The sequence below is a fragment of the Saccopteryx bilineata genome, chromosome 5 (genome assembly GCF_036850765.1).
Source record: "Saccopteryx bilineata isolate mSacBil1 chromosome 5, mSacBil1_pri_phased_curated, whole genome shotgun sequence".
Classification (NCBI taxonomy): Eukaryota; Metazoa; Chordata; class Mammalia; order Chiroptera; family Emballonuridae; genus Saccopteryx; species Saccopteryx bilineata.
The window spans coordinates 75,890,067-75,914,753 of NC_089494.1; the positions used below are offsets into that span (position 1 = coordinate 75,890,067).

At 35.8% G+C, this 24,687-nt stretch overlaps 1 protein-coding gene across 1 annotated transcript in view; it reads right to left on the reverse strand.

Annotated features, from left to right (window-relative positions):
• Positions 1–24,687, reverse strand: part of PSMD14 (proteasome 26S subunit, non-ATPase 14) — a 118,312-nt gene that overhangs the window by 21,131 nt on the left and 72,494 nt on the right. Inside the window, exons 6-8 of the mRNA XM_066281273.1 lie at positions 24,032–24,102; positions 22,894–23,044; positions 3,377–3,484 (exon numbers count right to left, since the gene is read on the reverse strand). Coding sequence (XP_066137370.1) covers positions 3,377–3,484; positions 22,894–23,044; positions 24,032–24,102 — 330 coding nt within the window. The remainder of the gene's footprint in view (positions 1–3,376; positions 3,485–22,893; positions 23,045–24,031; positions 24,103–24,687) is intronic.

A 24,687-nucleotide genomic window follows, 5' to 3' on the forward strand; every position in this document is an offset into this window, starting at 1 on the left:
TTTTAAATCAAATGACATCCTCAAGCAGTCCTGAATTTGATTTCATTTGCAGTGTACTGCCAGTGCATTTACTTCAAATCACAAGTAAATCAGCCACTGAAGTTCTCCTTTCAGATGAGCCCCAAAACACAGCCTCTTTTAGCTAATAGCTAATAAATTCCCTTAAATTAACCAATCTAGTTGACAGCGAATTACAAGTTGTGGCAGCATATGCCAAATATATTAGTTCTTTCAAGGAAGAGACTAACCTTTTGCAAGGGTCAAATTGTAATTAAACATAATAACCTAGTAAATGCCACAATATGCTAAGCAGATCAAGGAAAAAGTTATATAGCCAGAAAATTTCTTAAAACATCAATACTTAACTTTTTAAGTTATACTTAATAAAAGTTATGAGGAACTTAGAAAAATTTAGGCAATTCTTTATTAAAACAGGATATGCACCAGAAACTCATTCATTAAATGGCTATTAGAAATCTGCAACAATTTCTCACAGAAGTAGTGTTCTAAAGCAGAGTTCTATATTATAGTGTATACTGTGGCCTAAATAAGCTTTCAGTGGCTGAACCACTTTTCATAGCACTGTTTGGAGGATATTTTGGATTCACTTATAGCACTTACTTTACATGGTTTTTGGAATGCCTATTGTTTTCTTTGCTCAAAGCCTGCCACCCGTTCAAGAAGAAAGTTCTGCCTAGGTTAGTACTCAGTACCAGTCTAAGAGGCTAGCTATTCTAGGAAGACTGGTTAAGAGAAGAAACTAGACAAAGTGGAGTTTTGAGATCCTGCTAACTTTCAGGTTATTTCTATGCTTCTCTGGTTAACCTTTAGAGTACAGCTTTATAATTCTGTTGGTATGACAAATTTAAAACAAGTACACAAATGATCATCACAGTGAAATAAACTTCAAAATCAATCACCATTTTAATTATTTATATTTTTGTATTCACAAAATGTTAGAAAGTCTCATATATAAATATTAACAAAAAAGTCTTTACTATAGTCACTATACTTTCCCTTCTGTACCAGGATTATTAATGACTTTTCTTATTTAAAACATGAAAATTAATATAAACTTTGTCTATTAGCTTTGTCTTGCAGTAGATACTTTAACATTGTTTTTAGTGCTTTAAAATAACATTTTCTAAAAGCAATACCTGTTTCACTGTGGAAAGTGAAAAAATAGTTGGAGAAGGAAAACTAAGAAAAAAAGCCCTTCTACCCAAAAGTAAGTAATACTAACATTTTGATGTAAATATATAGGCATTGTTAAAAAATATATATTTGCAACTTGTATATCTTATTTTGTATAATATCTTTTTCTTGGTTAACATTTTAGAAACTTTCCTCAAATTATTAAATACTTGTTTCCAAATGAATCATAATTTTTCAGCACTACTATAAGAATCAAGGTTAAAAAAAAAATCCACATTAGAAAAACACAGTGACCACCAGCCTGAGTGCTATGGCTGCTGTTAGGTTCTATCCCCACTACTTGAAAGCTGGTTCAGGAGCAACACCCATCTCAATACGAACTAGTTTTCCTTCAAAATAAAAAGCATATCCTTTCTGAATAGCTTCTCATCCACAAGTTACAAATTTTGAGTCTATTAATATATTAAGATTCTATTATGAGTATTACCATTCACTTCATGTTCTTCTGGGTTGCTTTTTTTGTAGCTTGTCTTAGAACACTAAACTGCTTTAAGGTGTAGCTTTGTTCTGTCATTTTTTGGCTTGATCCCATTTGAGTGTTTTAGAATCGAAATTGTCTAATACTGTAAAGCACCCAGATACATGTCTGATAGGCGCTATATAAACTGAAATAAATATATTTACAGATTTTCATTGGAAGGCAAAACAAACTAAAATAAGGAAAAAAAATGATGCTGTAGCAGTTATATAGTATATATACAGGTCTTTTAAACTTGGGTTTGGAACCTGCTTTATAAGGTCCATCTTAAATTACAGACTATAAGGTAGGACCAAAAATACAAAATGGACAATGTGTAAAGAAACAGATTTTTAGTATTGATTATACTCAATTTTTAAGGTTAAAAAGCAGGTTTAAATTTAAAGGTGAAATCTGCAACAGGTGGCTGCTGACTTGCAATTAGTAAAAACTTCTGGCAGAAACATACCATGCAGTAATCACAATGATCTTGGATTGTGAAAAGTTACTTAACCTTTTGCAAAAAAATAATGAAGTAGTATGATGCTATGGGGGTTTATAAGAAAGGTCATTATCACAGGCTAAACAGGTCCAATAATATATTCTCTTGGAACATGCAAGCATGGGCTTGTCTGTACCCTATCAAAAACACCGGTAGTTATTTCCAATTATATTTTGCACTTTTTCCTGACTTATAAAATTTTTTTTTTTTTCAAAAGCAACACACCTCAAATCCTTTGAAACAAAACATTTCACTCTGATGACGGTTTCAGATGAGTGACTGATACAAAAGTAAACATCTAAGAGTATAAAGTTAGCAAAGTATAACAACGGCTTGACTGTGGTTAACTGTTAAAGCCACAACTCCCCAAAGACAATGGAATGACAGGGCAAGGTTTCAGAGGGGGGAGAGCAATAGCTACTCTCAAGTCTTTGTCCTGTGTATTCTACTTAACCATATATGACATTTCTGTTCTTTTAATTAATCTTTAGAGAAGCAATTAACTATATAGACACAGGTTGTGGTGTATTTAAAAACATTTAAAATAATTTTTTCAGACAATAAAAATTTGTGTAAAAATAATGAGGCATGTGAATGATACAAAAAAATTAATCACTCATGAGGATATTAAGTGCCTGCATAACTATAACAAAGGCGGTTGACATCACTTCAAACAAAATATAATTCTAATAAAAGGTAATATATAGATGTGCTTTGTAGGATTTGTTTTAAAGGTAAGGACTAATCAGAAAAAGTAAAAAGTTTAAGTACTATTCAAGAATTGTTTCTGGGAACTTCTTAAAGTTTACATCAATTTTCCCATTATTTGCCACTATGAAAAACTTCTACTAACCAATTAAAAATGATACCTAATATATTTCACCTGAAACTCCTATTGATCCTTTACTACCAATGTTAACCATGCAAAACCGTAAGGTAATCTTAAGATAAAAGCTCTACTATGCTTCCAAAAAGGGCGTCTTCAAATTATTAGTAAAGTTTAAAGACTACACTAAAAACTGATTCATATATAAGTAAATCTAACTTTTGCAACAATACTTACATAATCTTTTAGAGCACAAGAAAAAATAATTGTAAACCAATTAAACGCTAAGTATTAAATCTTAGAATGGCCATTTATAATGATAATGGCTTTTGAAATGTAAAACAGTTTTTCACACATTATCAGATACACACATTACCTGGATAGATGGTTTGTTTAAGTGACCCAGATTTGAGGTTGTTTGTCTTGGTTCATGTCCTAGGACCATCATATTAGCATTGATCAATCTGAAGGCATCAATAACAACCTGTAAAAACAAGGTGTCAGGTCAATTCCTTTTTAAAAAGCAAGTGATGGTGCCAAGCAACAGTGGACAAGGCACGATCAACTTGCATCTGTTTCTGGCCTATTTCCAGAAAATCATTTAATTATAATATTAATAAAAAAAGAACCTCCTGCTGACTGTGCCATCAGCACACTACCCTCAATCTTGTAATGTAAGGTGACACCAATTATTGCAATTTTCATGAAGCAGTAAGGAAAAAAATATTAACTTTGCATCTTTATTATTGAAATATGTCATTACAAAAACTTACACCAAACAGCTTTCATTGGAGTGCATATGTTTGTCACCTAAATTTTACCTAATCAAAATGAATGACAAAGAGAAACTAAAACTGAAAGTGAGCACAAGCTAAGGGACCACATCTAAGGCCCAGCCCTGTCACATCAATTATACCACCACAGTACTTGAAATGACAACAAAATTACAACCAGCAAGGCACTTGCTCCACGTATTCTCTTCTAGTCAGATACCTTTTACTTCTTGTGACTATAAAAGACTATACCTTGTCTGATGCTCTTAAGTGTCCAAACCACTGTCAAGAATAGAAGGCATAACACAAGAAAACCAAGGTCATCTGTGCTTTAAGCCAGGAACATGGTATAGAATGATATGGCACAAAGTTCAGAGTAAAGAAACAACAATTGGTATCCTCTTTGTGCTAAGTGTATTTAACATATCTATATAGAAAGACTTAAATTCTTAATACAATGTCATCTGTCAGCTCTTATATATTAAGAGATTTAACAAGACTCACATACTATCTTACAGCTATGTTCTGTTCATTACCATGGTTGCTCTTAAAATGTTGTAAAGTTTTAAGTAAATCACTGGGACTCTAAGACAGATGCCTCTTTCACGGAATTGAAATCAATTATCAAGAGAATAAATTCAATACATTTATCACATAAAAATTCTTGAAGTAGGATAATATAGTATTTCTAAATTTGTCTTTAACAGTGTTAAACAACTTGGATTTACCGTCTTAAGAGCTATTACTTACTAGACTAGTTCTCATTTGTATAATTATTTGAGAATACCAGAGATTAAAATAAAAGTTATATTCAAGTTAAGCCAACTGAAATGTAATCAAGTCTAAAAAATCTGTGTGCTAAGTACTACTACATGCTGTATGCTAAAGAATAAGATTTAAAGAAAGAAAACAAAAATCACCCCTTTCTAAGATGCTGCCACAAAGGGTCAACAGTACCAAAGAGTACAAACTTACACCAAAGCATTACCAGTGAATAATCTAAGGCTTCTGTCCATTCTGACAGGCTAAAAAAACAAGTCAATTTTGAATTTTGCTTTTATTTCTAACAGTTTGAATCTCCCCAAAGATTCCTCTTGCCTCAAAATAAAACCAAATATCCTTAGAACATGCACGATGTAATAAGTTTGTGAAAAAAAATTTTCATTTTATACAGTAATATAATCCAATATTATATTTTGGATATATACAGTGTGTCCGTAAAGTCATGGTGCACTTTTTTTTTCTTTTGCCTTGACCAGGCAAGCCCAGGGTTTTGAACCTGCAACCTCGGTGTTTCCAGGTTGACGCTTTATCCACTGTGCCACCACAGGTCAGGTCATGGTGCACTTTTGACCGGTCACAGGAAAGCAACAAAAGACAATAGAAATGTGAAATCTGCACCAAATAAAAGGAAAACCCTTCCAGTTTCATACCTATTCAGTGCAGTTCGATATGGGCTCATGCACAGATTTTTTAGGGCTCCTTAGGTAGCTATCCCGTAGAGCCTCTACAGATTCGTCACTGACTGATGGCCTACCAGAACGGGGTTTGTCCACCAAACTGCCGGTTTCCTTCAACTGCTTATCCCACCGAGTAATGTTATTCCTATGTGGTGGCGCTTCGTTATAAACGCGCCGATATTCATGTTGTACTTTGGTCACGGATTCGAATTTAGTGAGCCACAGAACACACTGAACTTTCCTCTGTACCGTCCACATCTCAACTGGCATGGCCGTGGGCTGCTCCGCTGTATACACGGTGTTACGTCATCATCTGCGCATGCGCACATGCTGCCACATCATCCTACAGAAACTGGGAGGGTTTTTCTTTTATTTGGTGCAAATTTCACATTGCTATCGTCTTTTGTTGCTTTCCTGTGACCAGTCAAAAGTGCACCATGACTTTACGGACACACTATATTAATATATTTTATACAATCATATAATCCAGAGGATAAATGATGAAATGACAACTTTCACATTTGTATATAAATAAATATGGCCTAAGTTTATACCTTTTCCTTATACTGAAAATTTTTTCTAATCATGTTTTTCCATAAAGCAATAATAAAAATATGTACTAATATTAGACATTATAATAAATACTTTAAGAAATGTTTAAAACCTTCTAAGATTTTCTATTAAAAAGCATTTGTTGGCCCTGGCCGGTTGACTCAGTGGTAGGGCGTCGGACTGGCGTGCGGAGGTCCCGGGTTCGATTCCCGGCCAGGGCACACAGGAGAGGCGCCGATCTGCTTCTCCACCCCTCCCCCTCTCCTTCCTCTCTGTCTCTCTTTTCCCCTCCCGCAGCTGAGGCTCCATTGGAGCAAAGGATGGCCCGGGTGCTGGGGATGGCTCCTTGGCCTCTGCCCCAGGCGCTAGAGTGGTTCTGGTTGCGACAGAGCATCGCCCCCTGGTGGGCGTGCTGGGTGGATCCCGGTCTGGCACATGTGGCAGTCTGTCTGACTGCCTCCCCGTTTCCAGCTTCAGAAAAATACCAAAAAAAAATAAAAAGCATTTGTTAAAATTAAATTGTAGATAAAAGAAAAGCGACCATTTTGATTGACAGATGTACAACTTAAATAAATACACAATTACTGTATATTTTGCTTCATAAGGCACACTTTTTTCCCCCAAAAGTAGAGGGGAAAATGCTCGTGTCTTATGGAACAAAAAATACAGTATTTTATTAAGTATTTTAACACACCATTTGGTTCAGAATATTTTTTTTCTTATTTTCCTTCTTAAAACCCTAAGGTGTGTCTCATGGTCAGGTGCATCTTATGGAACAAAAGTGCCTAATGCATCATTCTGGTCCAACTGTTTTTAGAATACTTTCGTTCCATTTCAAGATTTTAGTAAAATCATTTTGTAGGGAAAAAACCTACAAAACTGAAAATTCCATTATATATCACAACAAAATGCCTATATACTTTTTTTAATCCTGAATACTTTCTAGCTACTTTACATGCAAAAATCTCTGCAATATTTCTCTAGACAATTATAAGCAGGTGTGAAATTTTATAAAAAGGAAATGATAATACAGTACCAGCTAAGTAGATATCATGATCAGTTAAAAACTGATGAGTTAAAATTTTAAATTCTATTAAAAAATTAAGAGAAAAATTTAAATTTAATATACTGTTCAACCAATATATAAATGATGGCCTATGTGAAATGTCATGCTTAGATGGACAATTCCTGAGTAGCAATATGATAGCGAATAGAAAATGAATACTTTACACTAAGATTAATTTGCTACCATCACTATAGCAACTGTCTTTAGGAAACTAACATGTTCAACAACCTGCAGACCAAAATTATATTTAGTACACAATAAAAATATAAATCTCAATAGTCTACATTTTAATTTCTGTACAATTTTATAATTGCTTTTTGTGCTGTGAGAATAAGTGGGTTTCTCCTTTAGAGCAACCTATCAAAATAGACTCATTAATGTCCAGTGCACTAATGAGCAATGGGTAAAGAAGGTGTTAATTACGCCACAGTAAGATTCAAAAAAAAGCCCTAGTGAGCACTTGGAGGTGTGTGCAAGCTGAAGGCGTTTCTCCATGTTTATGTATTTACTGAATGATGCAATAAAATGACAGCAAAGTGGTCACACTCCATGGTTAAGAATAGAAGTCTGGGATACAATATACTGAACAAAGAACCCCTAAGGATTAATTAAGGTATAGGGAGTTGGAGAGAAAGGAAAAATAACCCATTTTTTAGGAGTTATATGACTTTTCTAAAACAGTTTGTTTTAAAGTATATATACATTAAATCAGTTCATTTTATGTCTTATAAATACAAATAGTAATTTAGCCAAAAAACTTTACACAAAACCTACCTCCTTAGTATGTAATAAAAACTTACAAGCTAAAGTATGAAGACTATTTTCAGGAATATGTTACTACACTTTTATAATTCCCTTCCATGAAGTCCTACACACCACATTGAATCTCTGTTCACCAGCCTGATCATTTAATTTTTTCTGGTACAAGTGCCTTGAGACTTTTCAGAGGTCACTGCAACAGTAGACAGCTTATAACAAAACCATTAGCAGTTTGGCTAGCTTAGGGAAACCTCTTACTTTCCTTTTTTGTTTATTATCACTGCATGAATCTGCAGCATATGATAGTTTATAATTTCTCAGGCTTGTTAAATTCATGTTAAAGGTCTGTTTTCTTGTTGAATAAATTTTGTTCATATAATGCTGCCTATTTCATACACTCAGTCTTTAATAGCACCTTTGGTCTATGCGCAACTCACAGATCAAAACAGAGGACTAAAATAGGGGTTGATGATGCTATTTACATGTGTGATTCCTGCTGTCTTCTTGTTAGTAGCTTTAATATAATAGAAGACCTTGTCTGTTTTGTAATTAACACATCTTTACTGGAGAGATATTTGGAAGTGATTGCTGTGAATATACTGGTTAGTAAAATAAACACAATCACACACCACTTTCTGTTATCAGACAAATTTGTGAATTGTACACATTATATTCCAGATCAACAAACTGTGATATAACAGCCAAGTAGAAGACACATATTTATATAACCCTTTATTTTTCTGAAAATATGTATTCACTCTGACCTTGCAAATATAATTAGCTTGTGGGATGTGCAGATTTCAGTACCATGGTTGCTTTACTAATTGCAACTCTTGGAAATAGATACTAAATATTTGGAAGCTGCCAATACAAAATAAAAACTATGTCTTTTTGTACATCTGTCTTAGCTTATAAAAGTCAAAATAATTTTAAAAACAATACTGTGTTCCACATTTATTCCAAGTACATACACCAAGGGTCAAGGACCTATCATTTCAATTTAATAACGAATATAGTTTAGGATTCAAAACTAATTATTTTTAATTCAGTTTAATCCATATTTTTTGGATTCATTCATGAGTATAGTACAGTTTATCCAATATGCTATTTATTTTTAAATTCGTGTTTTCATATCAACTGCTAGGTCACTGAAAGAATAAACTAAATTTCTGAAGCACCAATCTATAGTTTCCAATATATACATTTAAAGGAGTCTAATTATTAAGTAAAGCTCTTAAAATTAGTTTAATACAAAGATGTTTGAAAGAAAAATGCATAAGCACTTCTGGCAGTGATTATATAATTCATAATAATCCTCCCCCTCATTTTTAACAGTAGGAGCTGCTCCCTTTGACATTTTCAGTTATACTTATATTGAAGTCAATGACTCTGGGAAATGTTTATATATAAAAGGAGCGAGAATGATTTTTAAATTTTAAGACTTCAAAATCAATGTCAAACATCAAAAAAAAAAAAAAAGAAGAGTTACAATCCAGTTACCAGGTATTTATTTAAAATCATATAAACCTATCACCATATAAAATCTGAATGACTATGAAAATGCTAGTTGTGAGTTGTGGGAAGAAAACCAACACCCCATATCAAATATCCTTTATCACCTAGAAATGACCTGTTATCAACTGCTTAGGCTGTTTCCATAGTCTTTAAAAATTAAGAGTGCATGTGACCTGGGAAGTACTTCTGGCATGTGTGACCATTTCGTTACTTCTGCTGCCGTGCACTGCCAGATATCTATAAGAGAAAAACATCTTGTGTCTCTTGTAAGCCCACAGCATAAAAAATTCAAAGAAATCTTACTTTTTATGCCATTTCCAATGAAAAGCACTACGAACTAAAACTGACTCATGCCAAATGCATACCACTGAATTGCTGTGATTTCTTAGTCTCAAGTTTGCAACACGGAAATTATTTATAAAATGTCAATTTTAGTTCTGGAAAAGAAATTCCTATGTGTATGTACATTTTCTTTCTTCATCCTTGGAGAATTGCTTACTGTAGCTAGAGCTCTGTAGTACAACTTCAATATATTGGGAAAGGGGGATGGGGTATAACTAGCATATTTATTTTTTTGACAAGTGAAGACACACCTCAAAAATTCAAACAGAAAAGCCACAAGTTCTAAACATATATGCCTTAATGAAAACAAAATCATCTTTAGAAACCAGTATGGCAAAGGTAACTAGATATTTTTAGATTCATGAAACTTTGTTAAAAACATATAGTTAAGTCTTAAAAGGTTTGGCATGATTTTTTAGTTTATGCATGTAGTCAGTATGGTATAGGTGTTTAAATGCTTGAGACACTGGTGTCAGAATCCTGCCTAAGTTAGAATTCCAGCCCTATCACTTGTTAGCTAAGTGATCTAGTGTAAATTCTTTAACCTCTCAATGTCTCCACTGTGCATCAATGACAGCTCACAGTGCTGGTGATGTGTATGATTAAATGCAATAATACATGTGTATGTGCCTCACAGTTCCTAGTGTTATTAACTGTGGCAGTCATGGTGTTGCCCTCCTCAGACTTCCATTCAACAGAACTTGCTGTGGAGAACACAGTAACTCAAAACCTCCATATGCTACATCCCTGGATCCTCTGAGGGTTCACTCCAGGTCATGCTTCCCTTGCGCTGCTGCTAGCCAATGACCGAGCACCATGGTAGGAGTAGAAACTAGTCATACCTGCCAAATAAGGGATTCCACTAAAGGGAAACTGTGCCTCAAGGACTCCCCATCAGCCTGGCTGATACTTTCTTAGACATATGCTGTAGTCCGATGCTTCTGCTACCCAGCTCTACCTTCCATTTCTCTTCCACAGGATTAGACCTGTACTGAGGTCTGAGGTGTCTCCCCTTTATCCCTAAAAATCTCCTGCATATCTAATCTCATTTTGGCATCCGCTTCCTGGAGCACCCAAACTGACCCAGTAAACAAAGCAGAGTACTACTACTAGAACACAGTGTTATTAATTTGGCATCCACAAATACTCACTTTATGAAAACATCAAAAACAAATAAGGGAGAGACATTTAAAGGTATATATTTCCTTAGGAAAATTCCTAATTAAAATTAAAATACCATATAGTTATACTGAGTATTATCACTTTAAAAAAATGACAATATGCCTAGAATCTTGATATTCCTGCAAGATAGGTTTTCCTAGACTTATATGTGACAAAGTAATCTTATAATTTTTTTTTTTTAACAGAGACAGAGAGAGAACGCGTGAGGGATAGATAGGGACAGACAGACAGGAATGGAGGGAGATGAGAAGCATCAATCATTAGTTTTCGTTGCAACACCTTAGTTGTTCATTGATTGCTTTCTCATATGTGCCTTGACTGTGGGCCTTCAGCAGACCAAGTAACCCCTTGCTCAAGCCAGCGACCTTGGGTCCAAGCTGGTGAGCTTTTGCTCAAACCAGATGAGCCCGCACTCAAGCAGGTAACCTCGGGGTCTTGAACCTGGGTCCTCTGCATCCCAGTCCGATGCTCTATCCACTGCGCCACTGCCTGGTCAGGCTGACAAAGTGATCTTAAAAACTGAACTCCTCAGGCCTGACCAGGCGGTGGTACAGTGGATAGAGCATTGGCCTGGGATGCTGAAGGCTCAAGTTTAAAACCCTGAGGTCACTGGCTTGAATGTGGGCTCACCAGCTTGAGCACAGGGTTGTCAGCTTGAGTATGGGATCATAGATCTGACCCCATGGTCGCTGGCTTGAAGCCAAAGGTTGCTGACTTGAGCAAGGGGTCACTCACTCTGCTGGAGCCCCCCACACCCAGTTAAGGCACACATGAGAAAGCAATCAATAAACTAAGATGCCACAACAAAGAACTGATGCTTCTCATCTCTCTTTCCCTTCCTGTCTGTCTGCCCCCCCACCACTAAAAAAAAATACAAAAAACTGAACTCCTCAAGGACTATTAATGAAAGAGACTGTCATCTGTGGGTCACTGGTCTGATATGGACACAGTACCATTTCTATATGGTGACTACTCATCAGCCTACATAAAATCAATGGATTCTGCATTCCTTTCTCATAGACAAACTAAAGCAAGACAATTGGTAGGCTTATCAACAGTTCCAGATAAAGTAAAGGAATAAAAGTCTCTAGAGACTCAAGTCTGGAGCTTGACCATGTTAGCAAGGTGGTAGGGAGAGTAAATGAAGGGAATAAAGGACTGACTTGTATTTGCTGTGCTTTAACATTACCTTCAAAGAAAAATGGAAATATCTCCTTCAAACTGCCATTTCTCAATAGGCAAGCTCATTTTCATAGGAAAAAAATTTGTAAAAATCAATTACTTTTCTATGTATCACTTTTACATATCTTTATCAGGCTAATTAATTAAATGACTATATAGAAATTATCTTGGCTTATCCTCTCAACAACTAAGAGGTTGGTACTAATACTCTCAATTTATGGATGAGGAAACCAAAAATCAGAGGACTTGAATAATTAAGTGAGAAGACACAACCAGTTAGACCACTACAATTTGTTACCTATACAGTATGCCAAAGCCAGTTCTCTTCATCACCAAGCCAGTTGATGTAACAGTTATCCTAACACAAAAGCAAGATTGCGTTACTTAACAGCAAGGTTTGAGTCTTATTCACCATTGAAGACCCAGTTCCCAGCAGAGGACCTGACTCATATAATACAGTGCAGACTAAATATCTAATGAAATGAAATGCTCCAAGGAAGCAGTTTTGGATATTATTGTACGTACTTTACATAGTTTTACTATTCATGTATATTTTCCCTTCCAAAAAAAGAGACACACATTATATTACAAAATCTAATCACTAGCTTTATTAAATATACACTTCCTCAGTTTTGAATTCATGAAAAACTCTTCATTGGCATGCTGAACTGAAACACTAAATTACAAAGCACTGGCTTGTGTTTAATACGGAATAAAAACTGCATAGGGCCCTGGCTGGTTGGCTCAGTGGTAGAGCGTCGGCCTGGCGTGCAAGGGGTCCCGGGTTCGATTCCCGGCCAGGAGAAGCGTCCATCTGCTTCTCCACCCCTCCCCCTCTCCTTCCTCTCTGTCTCTCTCTTCCCCTCCTGCAGCCAAGGCTCCATTGGAGCAAAGATGGCCCGGGCGCTGGGGATGGCTCCTTGGCCTCTGCCCCAGGCGCTAGAGTGGCTCTGGTCGCGGCAGAGCGATGCCCCAGAGGGGCAGAGCATCGCCCCCTGGTGGGTGTGCAGGGGGGATCCTGGTCGGGCGCATGTGGGAGTCTGTCTGACTGTCTCTCCCCGTTTCCAGCTTCAGAAAAATACAAAAAACAAACAAACAAACAAAAAAACTGCATATAATAAAGGTGTTTGAAATGTAATAAGTGGCAGTGGGCATGTATTAATCAGCTTATTATCAGTATAACAATAACCAATGAGAAATCAACTATGACTTAGAAGAAAATTTACTACCATAATCAATTCTACGCTCTTCAGGAAATTACGATAACAACATATTAAAACTGCCTAAACTAAGTCCCAGGTCTAGAAACATCTTCACAATTAACAAGAGCTAATGGCAAATCATTTGAACATGATCTTAAAAAAATAATATACATGAAAAAAATATATACATGGGCTATGAAAAGGCCTCTTATACAAAGTCATGTTACCATTCCTGGTACAACACTGGAATTAAGAACAGGGACTAGATGTCACTCTTGTCTGTGTCTCCAGTGTATAACTGGCATATAATAGTGGTCAATGTCTGCTGAAGGAATGGCCAGGGACCAGATGGGAGAAGGAAAAGCATTAAAGAAGTAAAAGAGTCAATAAACAATATTCTTATTGATAATGGGACATTGTTTTAAAGGCTTTCCTTTATCTTTATTACAACAGCTGGAATCAAACTAAATTGAAGCACATTTGTGTCACTCAAAATGGATAGCAAGTATATACTAAACAACAGTAAATTAGATCAGAGATTGTATTATTAATATAGAAGCTCTAAAGTAAAAGAACCAAAGAACAATTTTATGTAAGGTTTATGATTTTTAGAATTGTAAACATAAAATTGCTTTAACATTCCCAGCTGACAATTTCTGATTATATTAGTTAAATGTTATAATGTAAACTATTAAGTTTGTCTGTCAGGGATAGTATAGGTACATTAGCACTTGTAATATCTTCTTTTTATTAATTTTACTGGGGTGACATCAATAAATCAGGGTACAAATGTTCAAAGAAAACATGTCCAGGTTATCTTGTCAATCAATTATGTTGTATACCCATCACCCAAAGTCAGATTGTCCTCTGTCACCTTCTATCTAGTTTTCTTTGTGTCCCTCCCCCTCCCCCTCATGCCCCTCCCCGTAGCCACCCACTCTTGTCCATGTCTCTTAGTCTCGTTTTTATGTCCCACCTACGTATGGAATAATGCAGTTCTTGTTTTTTTCTGAATTACTTATTTTACTCCGTATGATGTTATCAAGATCCCACCATTTTGTTGTAAATGATCCAATGTCATCATTTCTTATGGCTGAGAGCACTTGTAATATTTTCTAAGGTATTCTCACAGACTAAATCTAATAGTACTATAAAACTTCAAATTCCGGGTTCGATTTCCGGCCAGGGCACACAGGAGAAGCACCCATTTGCTTCTCCACCCCTCCGCCGCGCTTTCCTCTCTGTCTCTCTCTTCCCCTCCCGCAGCCAAGGCTCCATTGGAGCAAAGATGGCCCGGGCGCTGGGGATGGCTCTGTGGCCTCTGCCTCAGGCGCTAGAGTGGCTCTGGTAGCAACATGGCGACGCCCAGGATGGGCAGATTATCGCCCCCTGGTGGGCAGAGCATCGCCCCTGGTGGGCGTGCCGGGTGGATCCGGGTCGGGCGCATGCGGGAGTCTGTCTGACTGTCTCTCCCCGTTTCCAGCTTCAGAAAAATGAAAAAAAAAAAACAAAAAAAAAACCCCTTCAAATTGATAACAAAAGTGAAAAACAGAAAGCAAGCAAGAGATAATATAATAACTAAACTTGTTCCAAGAGTTGGGTGGATATGCTTACAGAGTTATATTAAAAATGGAAATAAAATTTTTATGTGTTCTTTTTTCTATTTTTCTCTTTCAATCTGGAAAACTAGATGAAGAAAAAATGTGTGTATAAATTGAACACACAATTTGAGATTAGAACTATCCAAACCTAATTGACCCTTATGGGATAGTGATAAAAAAAAAATCTTATGACTAAAAGCTCTTCTAAATATTTTGCACTACCTTTATAAGACAAATAATTTGGCATGTTAAACTTGAGCACTAGCTTTAATTACATACACTTCAAATTTACCAAGGCTAATGTCCATGAACAAACTGACTGCACTGACCATGTCAATTTCATGAATTTAATAAATGACTCTGATTGCTAATGTATAAAATTACTTACTAAATCTCACAAAAATAACTGCAGTCTTTTTATATGCTGAAAGCCAAACTGATAACAGCTGATCACTGACATTCCTTGATTTTTTATAAACATTTATGAAAAATACTTTTGCCAGATGATATAAACATTCCAGGATATGAAAACGTTTCACCCCAAAAGTGGCCCCAATTTTGTAGGGGAGACAACACAGACAGATGAATAAAACACAAAATGGTTTTAAGTATAATACAATTAATCACTTCAAAGGCCAGAATTTTAATGTAATAAACTCATTTTCCTCTTCATCAGCATGCGTCAGAGAAATATGCTGGAAAATAGTAATTGCTCAATAAAAATCAGCTGAATTAGAAGAACATTCCTAAATTTGTCAGGATTTAGGGAAATTTGAAGTGTATGTAATTAGAGCTAGTGCTCAAGTTTAACATGCCATTTGTCTTATAAAGAAGGGAAAGTTTTCATTTATTTAAAGTTATTACCTTCTGCCTGACCAGGCGGTGGCGCAGTGGATAAAGTTGTTACTTTCATTTTCCTAAACTGAGCAAGTTAATAGTTAATTTATAGACTTGTTTTTAACAAAGTTTTCAGAGATATTTACATTATTATGACACAAAATATGCTAGTTATTAATTCTTTAAGTACCAATTATTGCACACCTCCTACTATGGCATGAGCACACTAATCATTACATATATCATTTCATAATATTTAGATTATTATGATAGTTCCTAATATCTGCTTCATAGATGAGAAATCTGCAACTCACTTGCTCAAAGGTTATAAGGAAGATGTTCTATTCTATATCCTCCCCGCCTTTATATTTTTCTGAAACTCACAAAGATTAGTTAACTTGCTCAAGGTCATGTTATAAGGAAGATGCTCTTCATTACTCTATATCCTCCCTGCCTTTATATTTTTTTAAATAATACAAAGCTAAAACAAGCCTGACCAGGAGGTGGTACAATGGATAGAGTGTCAGACTGGGACATGGAGGACCCAGGTTCGAAACCCTGAGGTCACCAGCTTGAGTGCAGGCTCATCTGGTTTGAGCAAGGATCGACCAGCCTGAACTTGAGCTTGAGCCTAAGTCGCTGGCTTGAGCAAGGGGTTACTTGTTCTGCTGTAGCTCCCCAGTCAAGGCACATATGAGAAAGCAATCTATGAACAACTAAGGTGCTGCAACGAAGAACTGATGCTTCTCATCTCTCTCCCTTCCTGGCTGTCTGTCCCTCTCTCTGTGTTTCTTGTATCTGTCACTAAAAAAAAAATAAATAAAAAAAAAAGCTAAACCAAAACTATTACGTTAGTAGTTTAAAATCTTCACCATCTTAAAACTTTCTAGTACAAAATTTCTTGGTAAATACAATATTTGCCCCCTTGCTCTGAAAAGGACAGAACCTTTTAGATCACTGAAAATAAAAGGTAAAATCTTATAAAATTCATTCCCTAATTCTTTTTTTTTTTTGATGTTACTCTTGCCTCACCTGTGGAGGCACAGTGGATAAAGTGGCAACCTGGGATGCTAAGGTCACCATTTTGAAACCCTGGACGAGGGTCAAGGTACGTACAAGAAGCAGCTACTGGGAGTTGACACTTCCTGCTTCTCCCCCTTTCTTTTTCGCTCTCCTTTCTCTAAAATCAATAAATAAAATCTTTTCAAAGAGTTGCTTCTTTTAAAGAGTTTATTTATTGATTTTACAGAGAGGGGAAGAGCAAGAAGTATCAACTCACTGTTGCTTCACTTTAGTTGTCCATTGACTGCAAGCACAGGTTTTCAAACCTGCAACCTCAGTAGTCCAGGTCGATGCTTTAGCCATTGCACCACCATAGGTGAGGCCATTCCTTAATTTTTTTCTCATGTATTTGTATTTACTCTTCAGAGCCCCATTCTTTTTTGTAAAACATTGATTAAAAACAAAAACTACTTATTTTACATTCTAATGTATCTGTGAAAGGGAAATGTATGAAGAGGTAAGTACCACCTGGAATGTTATTGTTCTTACATTCTTCCCCACCAGTATGAGCTCGTCTTTTCTGAGTGATGCCCCATCCATCCCTCAAAGCTCAGTCCAAGCTTCATCTATTTTGTGCAGTCTATACTTATTTCTCTCTTCTTCTGATTTCATTTGCATTTACTATGTTTGCTATACAAGTTAGTATTTTATTGCATATTGGTACATACAAGGTCCCAAATAAGTATTTGTTGAATTATATCTATCTGTAGCAACCAATTTAATACTTAGTTTAAAGAAACAAAGCAATATCATGTAATTTGAATTCTATCAGTATGCAATGTACATTTTATTGGCATATAATTGGCATAATGTTACCAGGTTCATAAGTATACCAAATGTATATGACTCATTTTCGAAAGAGACAAAGACCAATTTTTCTTTATGTTGTACCCCAGAATTGTTAGTATACAGGTACACTGGGTATACTTAAATACCCACAGATGAGTTGATATGCAACTAGATAGACATCATATTCGGAAAAGTCCACGAGTATTTCTGATTAGAGTAAATAAAACATTAAGAAAACCAAGATTTACTTAGAAAAAGTTATTAGTGTTTTTGTTGTTAATGTTTTCAAAATAGAGAACAGACAGAGAGATTGTTAGTAGTTAGCAGGTAACAGGTGAACATTTTACTTATAGGAATACTGACAAGAAAATGATTTCTCAAAAGTAGTAATAGTTATATGCTAGTTTTATGATTGCACAAAGTGACTATTCATTTTGTCCTGAGAAAGAAGCCTAGTTATATCACAAGTTGAATTAACTTCTAAATTTGCTACTGGATCAAGTCCAAGTTGGAGGCTGAATATACAAGATAACAAAACATTAAGCAAGAGGGGTGTCACTGTGCCACTTAAGAACTGAGGTTTAAAATATTTGAATATGCATATTTTACAAATAAACCAAAACAAAAATCATAAAAACTACTTCATTTTTAAGTTTAGAATAGATCTTACTGATAATTTTTGAGCTAACTTTTCATTTTAATTATGAATGTTATCACTGATTTTGACTTATATCATTTTTAAACATTTACAAGATTATATAATACATGGAATGACATAGATTCTTTATCATATTGCGTATTTTTTATTGTTTATATTGGTCTCAATGTTTGTCCTTGGTATGTCACAGAAGCTTACAGGGATAAATATAACTTGTTTTTAAAAATTAATAGAGCCTGACCAGGCAGTGGCGCAGTGGTTAGGGTGTCGGCCTAGACATAGAGGACCCAGGTTTGAAACCCTGAGGTCACTGGCTGGAGCTTGGGATCACAGACATCACAGACCCCACAATCCCATGATCACTGGCTTGAGCCCAAAGGTTGCTGGCTTGAAGCCCAAGGTCGCTGTCTTGAGTACAAGGTCACTGGCTTCAGCAAGGTGACTCTGGCTGGGCTGGAGTCCCCCAGTCAAGGCACATATGAGAAAGCAAACAATTAACAACTAAGATGCCGCAACAAAGAATTGATGCTTCTCATCTCTCTCCCTTCCTGTCTGTTGCTGTTTGTCCCTTTCTCTCTCTCTCTTGTAAAAAAAAATAAAAAAATAGAAGACTACATGAGAAATAATATATAATGCCTACTATAAGTAATACAGAGAACTACTGAAAACTTATGAGAAAATGTGTAGCTTCTTCCTCTGACTTATGCTGAAGGGAGTGATATTTGTCATAAAAGAAAGGACCTGTGATGACATCTGGTTCTTATTTTCCATTCTAATATCATTCATAATTGCCTAATTTTAAAAAGCAAGTAAAACAGCTTGAGCAGACCCTGGCTGGTTGGCTCAGCAGTAGAACCTCAGCCCGGTGTGTGGAAGTCCCGGGTTCGATTCCTGGTCAGGGCACACAGGAGAAGCGCCCATCTGCTTCTCCACCCTTCCCCCTCTCCTTCCTCTCTATCTCTTCCGCTCCCACAGCCAAGGCTCCATTGAAGCAAAAGTTGGCCTGGGCGCTGAGGACGGCTCTATGGCCTCCACCTCAGGTGCTAGAATGCTTCGGCCGCAATGGAGTAATACCCCAGATGGGCAGAGCATCACTCCCTGGAGAGCATGCCAGGTGGATGGATCCTGGTTGGGTGCATGCAGGAGTCTGTCTGACTGCCTCACTACTTCTAACTTCACAAAAATACAAAAAAAAGAACAACTTGAGCTCTGAAATTTCATAAATTTAGATTTGCATCCTTGATCTGCTGCTTAATAATGGTATGATTTGGGCAAAGTAATCTAGGACTATTTTACTCTTTCATTGATAAAATGAAATAATAATAATGGTTACCTGTAGAATTATTGAAAAGAATAAATGAGGCAAGTTAAAATAACTGTTACCGTAATACGGGGCACACAGCAGTAAATCCATAAATATACAGTCAAGTCACATAAAAGGAAGTAACACATTATGAATTAATTGTGATTATAAAGAAAAAATTCATGCTTACCTTATCACTCAAAAACAAAGATAATATTGGGATTTATAAAGATGAAAATATAAAAACATACAGGAAAGAGTTATTTAGTGAATAGAGACCCAATTTAAATCATTACATATAGACTGCCACTTAACTCTTGATCTGCTCATTGCCTTAATAAATATTTTGACAGCTTGGAGAAATAAAGTGTAAGAAAGAAGGCAGAGTCCTGTTATTCACTTTTTACAAGTTTATATTCTTCAGTTTAATGATTTAACTAGGAATACTGGCTATGGATTTTCTAGCATTTAATCTGGTTCATAGCTGTGAGAGGTCTTGACACTGAGAATCATGAATTATAACCATGCTTAGAACCTTATAGACAAAGTTACATAATTGACAAAGAACTAGATTACTACTTCAGGTAATATAATTGTAAAAATCTATGTTAGGTACAAGTGAATCATCATACATATTTATACTAAAATTTTTCAAAAACATTTGACATAAAATCAGACAGTAATACCTGGAATTTCATAATTTTAGATTTATTATTATTATTATTATTACTTTTTTTTTTTTTTTTACTGAGACAGAGTCAGAGAGAGGGATAGATAGGGACAGACAGACAGGAATGGAGAGAGATGAGAAGCACCAATCATCAGTTTTTCGTTGTGACACTTTAGTTGTTCATTGATTGCTTTCTCATATGTGCCTTGACCACGACCCTTCAGCAGACCGAGTAACCCCTTGCTTGAGCCAGCGACCCTGGGTCCAAACCAGTGAGCTTTGCTCAAACCAGATGAGCCCGCGCTCAAGCTGGCGACCTCGGGGTCTCGAACCTGGGTCCTCTGCATCCCAGTCCAACGCTCTATCCACTGCACCACCGCCTGATCAGGCAGATATATTATTTTTTAAAGATACATTTTACCACATGAGAGCAGTCATGTAATGAGTGTCTTTTTAAATGCAATGCATTTTAAATATAAATAATCACTAATTATAAACAATGAAAATTTCAACTTTGTATAATGCTCAAACTAGGTTTAGAAGCTAAAAACTGCCATTATAAAAACTATAATTAGATCCCTGGTTGGATAGCTCAGTTGGTTAAAGCAGGGGTCCCCATGCGGCCCCCTGAGGCCATTTATCCAGCCCCCGCCGCACTTCCGGAAGGGGCACCTTGTTCATTGATGGTCAGTGAGAGGAGCACAGGATGCATCCTGGAGTACTGTATGTGGCAGTGCCGCAAAGCGCAGCATCGCTCATGTACAGTACTACTTCCGGTGATGGGAGACACAGCCTCACGACTCCGGAAGCGCGTCATATCACTTGTTATGGCTAGTGGTGACAAATACGGAACCGGACATTGACCATCTCATTACCCAAAAGCAGGCCCATAGTTCCCATTGAAATACTGGTCAGTTTGTTGAATTAAATTTACTTGTTCTTTATTTTAAATATTGTATTTGTTCCCGTTTTGTTTTTTTACTTTAAAATAAAATATGTGCAGTGTGCATAGGGATTTGTTTGTAGTTTTTTTTTATAGTCTGGCCCTCCAATGGTCTGAGGGACAGTGAACTGGCCCCCTGTGTAAAAAGTTTGGGGACCCCTGGGTTAGAGCATGGTCCCAAAGCAAAGAGGTTGCCAGTTCAACGGTCCTTGGTTGGGGCACATACAGGAACATATTGATATTCTTGTTTCTCTCTTAATCTCTTTCTTCCTCTCTCTCAAATCAATAATATAAATATCTTTTAAAATAAATAAATAAATAAGTATAAACAAAGTAACAAAAAAAATAAAATATTCATTTATTTACATTCTATTTTGAGAATGCTTTCTTTTATTGTAGTTAAGTTTATCTTTCTTTTCAAAGGGGCCACCAGCACTTGAGACAAGTAACAAAAAAATCTGTCACATTAATACAAAATAAAACTAATTATATTTAAAATTAAGCTTCAATTATATTCCTAAACACAGCAGTAGAGAAACTTAACCAGATAATTCTGTTACATTTCTAAAGAAAGAATCATTACCTAAATGAGTTAATTAAAAAGTATGTTAATTATCACAGAATTGAACTTAAATATTATACTATACTTTATTTCAGACTACTAAAAATAAAAATCAAGTATTTTCAACTACTTTGATCTATATCATTTAAGTAACAAAACATTTAATAAAATAGTAAACTGAAATACAGGTATACAGCAAGCATCAGACGTTTGTTACCTATTCTGAAATATCTAGTATATCAGCTATTATTATTGTTTTTGTGGCTAGTTTCTGCCTCTGCAAAGCTAAATCATATCTAATAGAAAAAGATTTAGAGAAGACCTCAATTTTTATTCATCATAATAACATGATGTCAGAAAGTGTTTAACTTCAAATTCATGCAGATAAAAACTTCATGTTTTAACAGCCAGATTTATTTTGTTTGAGCTGATGAGCAGATGTTAATGTAATCTGTAGTACTATCAAGCTCTAGGTCTGATAGATAACAAGCTAATATTTACTTTTAAGTGCTCTAAAAATAATTTATAAAAGCTGCATAGAAAGATTTCATAAATGTATTGTGATTTTAACAATTATTCTACACTACAATGGAAGTACATGCTCAAACAAGACACCTCAGCAGTATTTTAAAGCAGTAACCACCTAGCCAATTTCTGTATGTTTTGTAGTTTTTCTAATCCACTCTCCCTGTGGTTGAGCAAAATCGAATTGCCTCTCACATTTGCAGACAGCTCTGTGAAGGTGATAATAGAGCTGCTCCCTGCTGTCATGAGGCAGGAAATAGGAAAATGGCATATGGGGCTAGAAAGAAAGGGAAAAAAAAGAAAAAGAACGAATAAAAAAAAAAAAAGAACTAAACAAGAACAAAAGATTTCAACAAAGAACAACTATAACCCAATATGCTTTGCAAGTTAATCTCTTTTAAGATTCATTCAGCATATTTAATCATTCATCTGTGTCCTCACTCCATAAATGTGAATGATTCATACCAAGTCTTTGGGGCAAGTTTTCATTGTCTAAAATATTTGGAACAAACAACTCCAGAATATGTCCTGCACAATGTCTGCAAAACAGAGTTCTTTAACTAGATTTAAAATTGCCAATCCCAAATCCTCCATTTTAAAATAAGAAAAGGTAGAGAAATGTTGATTAAAATGTTAACAAAATGTATATAGCAAGCAGGCTTTTAACATGGTTTAACATTTCTAAATCTATGAAAAGAAAAATTTCAAGATAAACATTTATGATTAGATAATAGCCAATTAAAGTAGAAACAAATCTCTAAATAATACTAAGACATGGTACAGATCTTTTTTAAGTAAACAGGGTTTTTTGTGTAGTTAAGAAATCTATTGAAAGAAAATAGATATTTATTTAATGTAGCTGCAAAGAGAATGTGGCAGTATACGCTGATAAAGATAGAATCTACTCTACCTTTCCTTTTACACTCTGAATGGGATCCACAACCACTGCCACGGCTCTCTCCGACAAGGCTTCGAAGCTCTGCTGAGTGTTGATATCCACACCAGAGAGCCAACAACCAAAGCCAGGGTGACTGTGATACCAACCAACAACCATCTCAGGCCTGAAACAAAGAGGGCATTCAGCTGTTCAGAACAGAACAAGTAATACATTTATGATATGAAAAGAAACAACACACTAACAGGGTATAAATTAAGAAGAGATGATAAACACACAGGTGTGAAAAAGCACCATTAGAAAAACTGAAATCATACACCATACTATCCAGGAACCATGGAAATGAGTAAGTGTGACAAAGGATTGCTATCATTAAGAAATGCACATTAGCAGTGGTACAGGAGGCTTTCAGTTTTTCACCTTGTTACCACACTTTCTCAGAGCCAGTTTTTACCCTTTCAGTATTCAAGTAAATATCTACTCTTTAACTCCTTAGGTCTGGGAGTTGGATTTTCCAGGCAGAGTATATTTTTAACAATGGACACCAGGATCCACTGTTGTGAAAGGATTAAATATCAATTAAACCAGCAGTAGAACTAGGAACTCAGTCAAAAACCAATTTGCACTGTTCTGCTCAGCTGCTGAGCCTTTTGCTAACATTAATTTTGAAGTTTCTTCCACAGTAGAAGAATTTAAGCAAGAGAATGACAACTATAGAGAGGTTTAATCTGGGGGAAAAAAACTTGAAAAATATTTGGATTCTCTTTGCCCTGCATTTAAAACACATGTGCCTACAAATATAAATATTCAGAATCTTATTCAGCTGCAATTTTCAACTACATGGAACATACAAGCTCTTTCAGTTATGTGACTAGAGAGTAACTCCATATGCTGAACGGAGGGAAACTACAGCACAAACTTGCTACGTGATAGCTGAGAATTTTAACATGACACAGTTTTCTGACTGGCAAATTTCTCTGGTGCTAGATGGAAGAGAGACTAGACAGGTGGTACCTAGCGCTGACGGTGATACTCTTACATGAACTGCATGCCTTTCCCCTAGGAATGATATTCATAAACATCCAAAATTCTGAGACATGTTTCTGAAACTATTTCCTATTATCCTTTTTATATAATCATTTAAAATACTTACCTTCCTGTCTGCTTCAGCATATCCAACATTTTGGCTTGGAATACTGGATCAACTGCCTCCACACTGACACCCTGGTTTAAAAAGAAAGAAAAATAATTAGCTCTTATAATTACAGGGGGGGAAAACCTTTATATTACAACGCAAATCAACAAAAAGCTACACCCAGAAACCTAGGTATATTATTTTGAGATATCAAAATAATTTTAGCCTGACCTGTGGTGGCGCAGTGGATAAAGTGTCGACCTGGAACGCTGAGGTCGCCGGTTAGAAACCCTGGGCTTGCCCAGTCAAAGCACATATGGGAGTTGATGCTTCCTGCTCCTCCCTCCTTCTCTCTCCCGTCTCTCTCCCTTCTCTCTCCTCTCTCTCTCTCTCTCTCTCTCTCCCCCTTCTCTAAAATGAATAAATAAAATTTTAAAACAAAAATTAAAAAAAAATTTTAGCCCTGGTTATTAGCTCAGTTGGCTAGTGTCAACCTAATAAGCAGAGGTCGCCAGTTCGATCCCCAGCCAGGGTACATGTAGAAACAGAGTGATATTTCTGTCTCTATCTCTCCCTTCCTCTCTAAAATCAATAAATCAATTAAAAAATAATTTTATAGTTTGATACCCATTCTTGTCATTCTATTATAAACCATGCATCAAATAAGCTTCTAA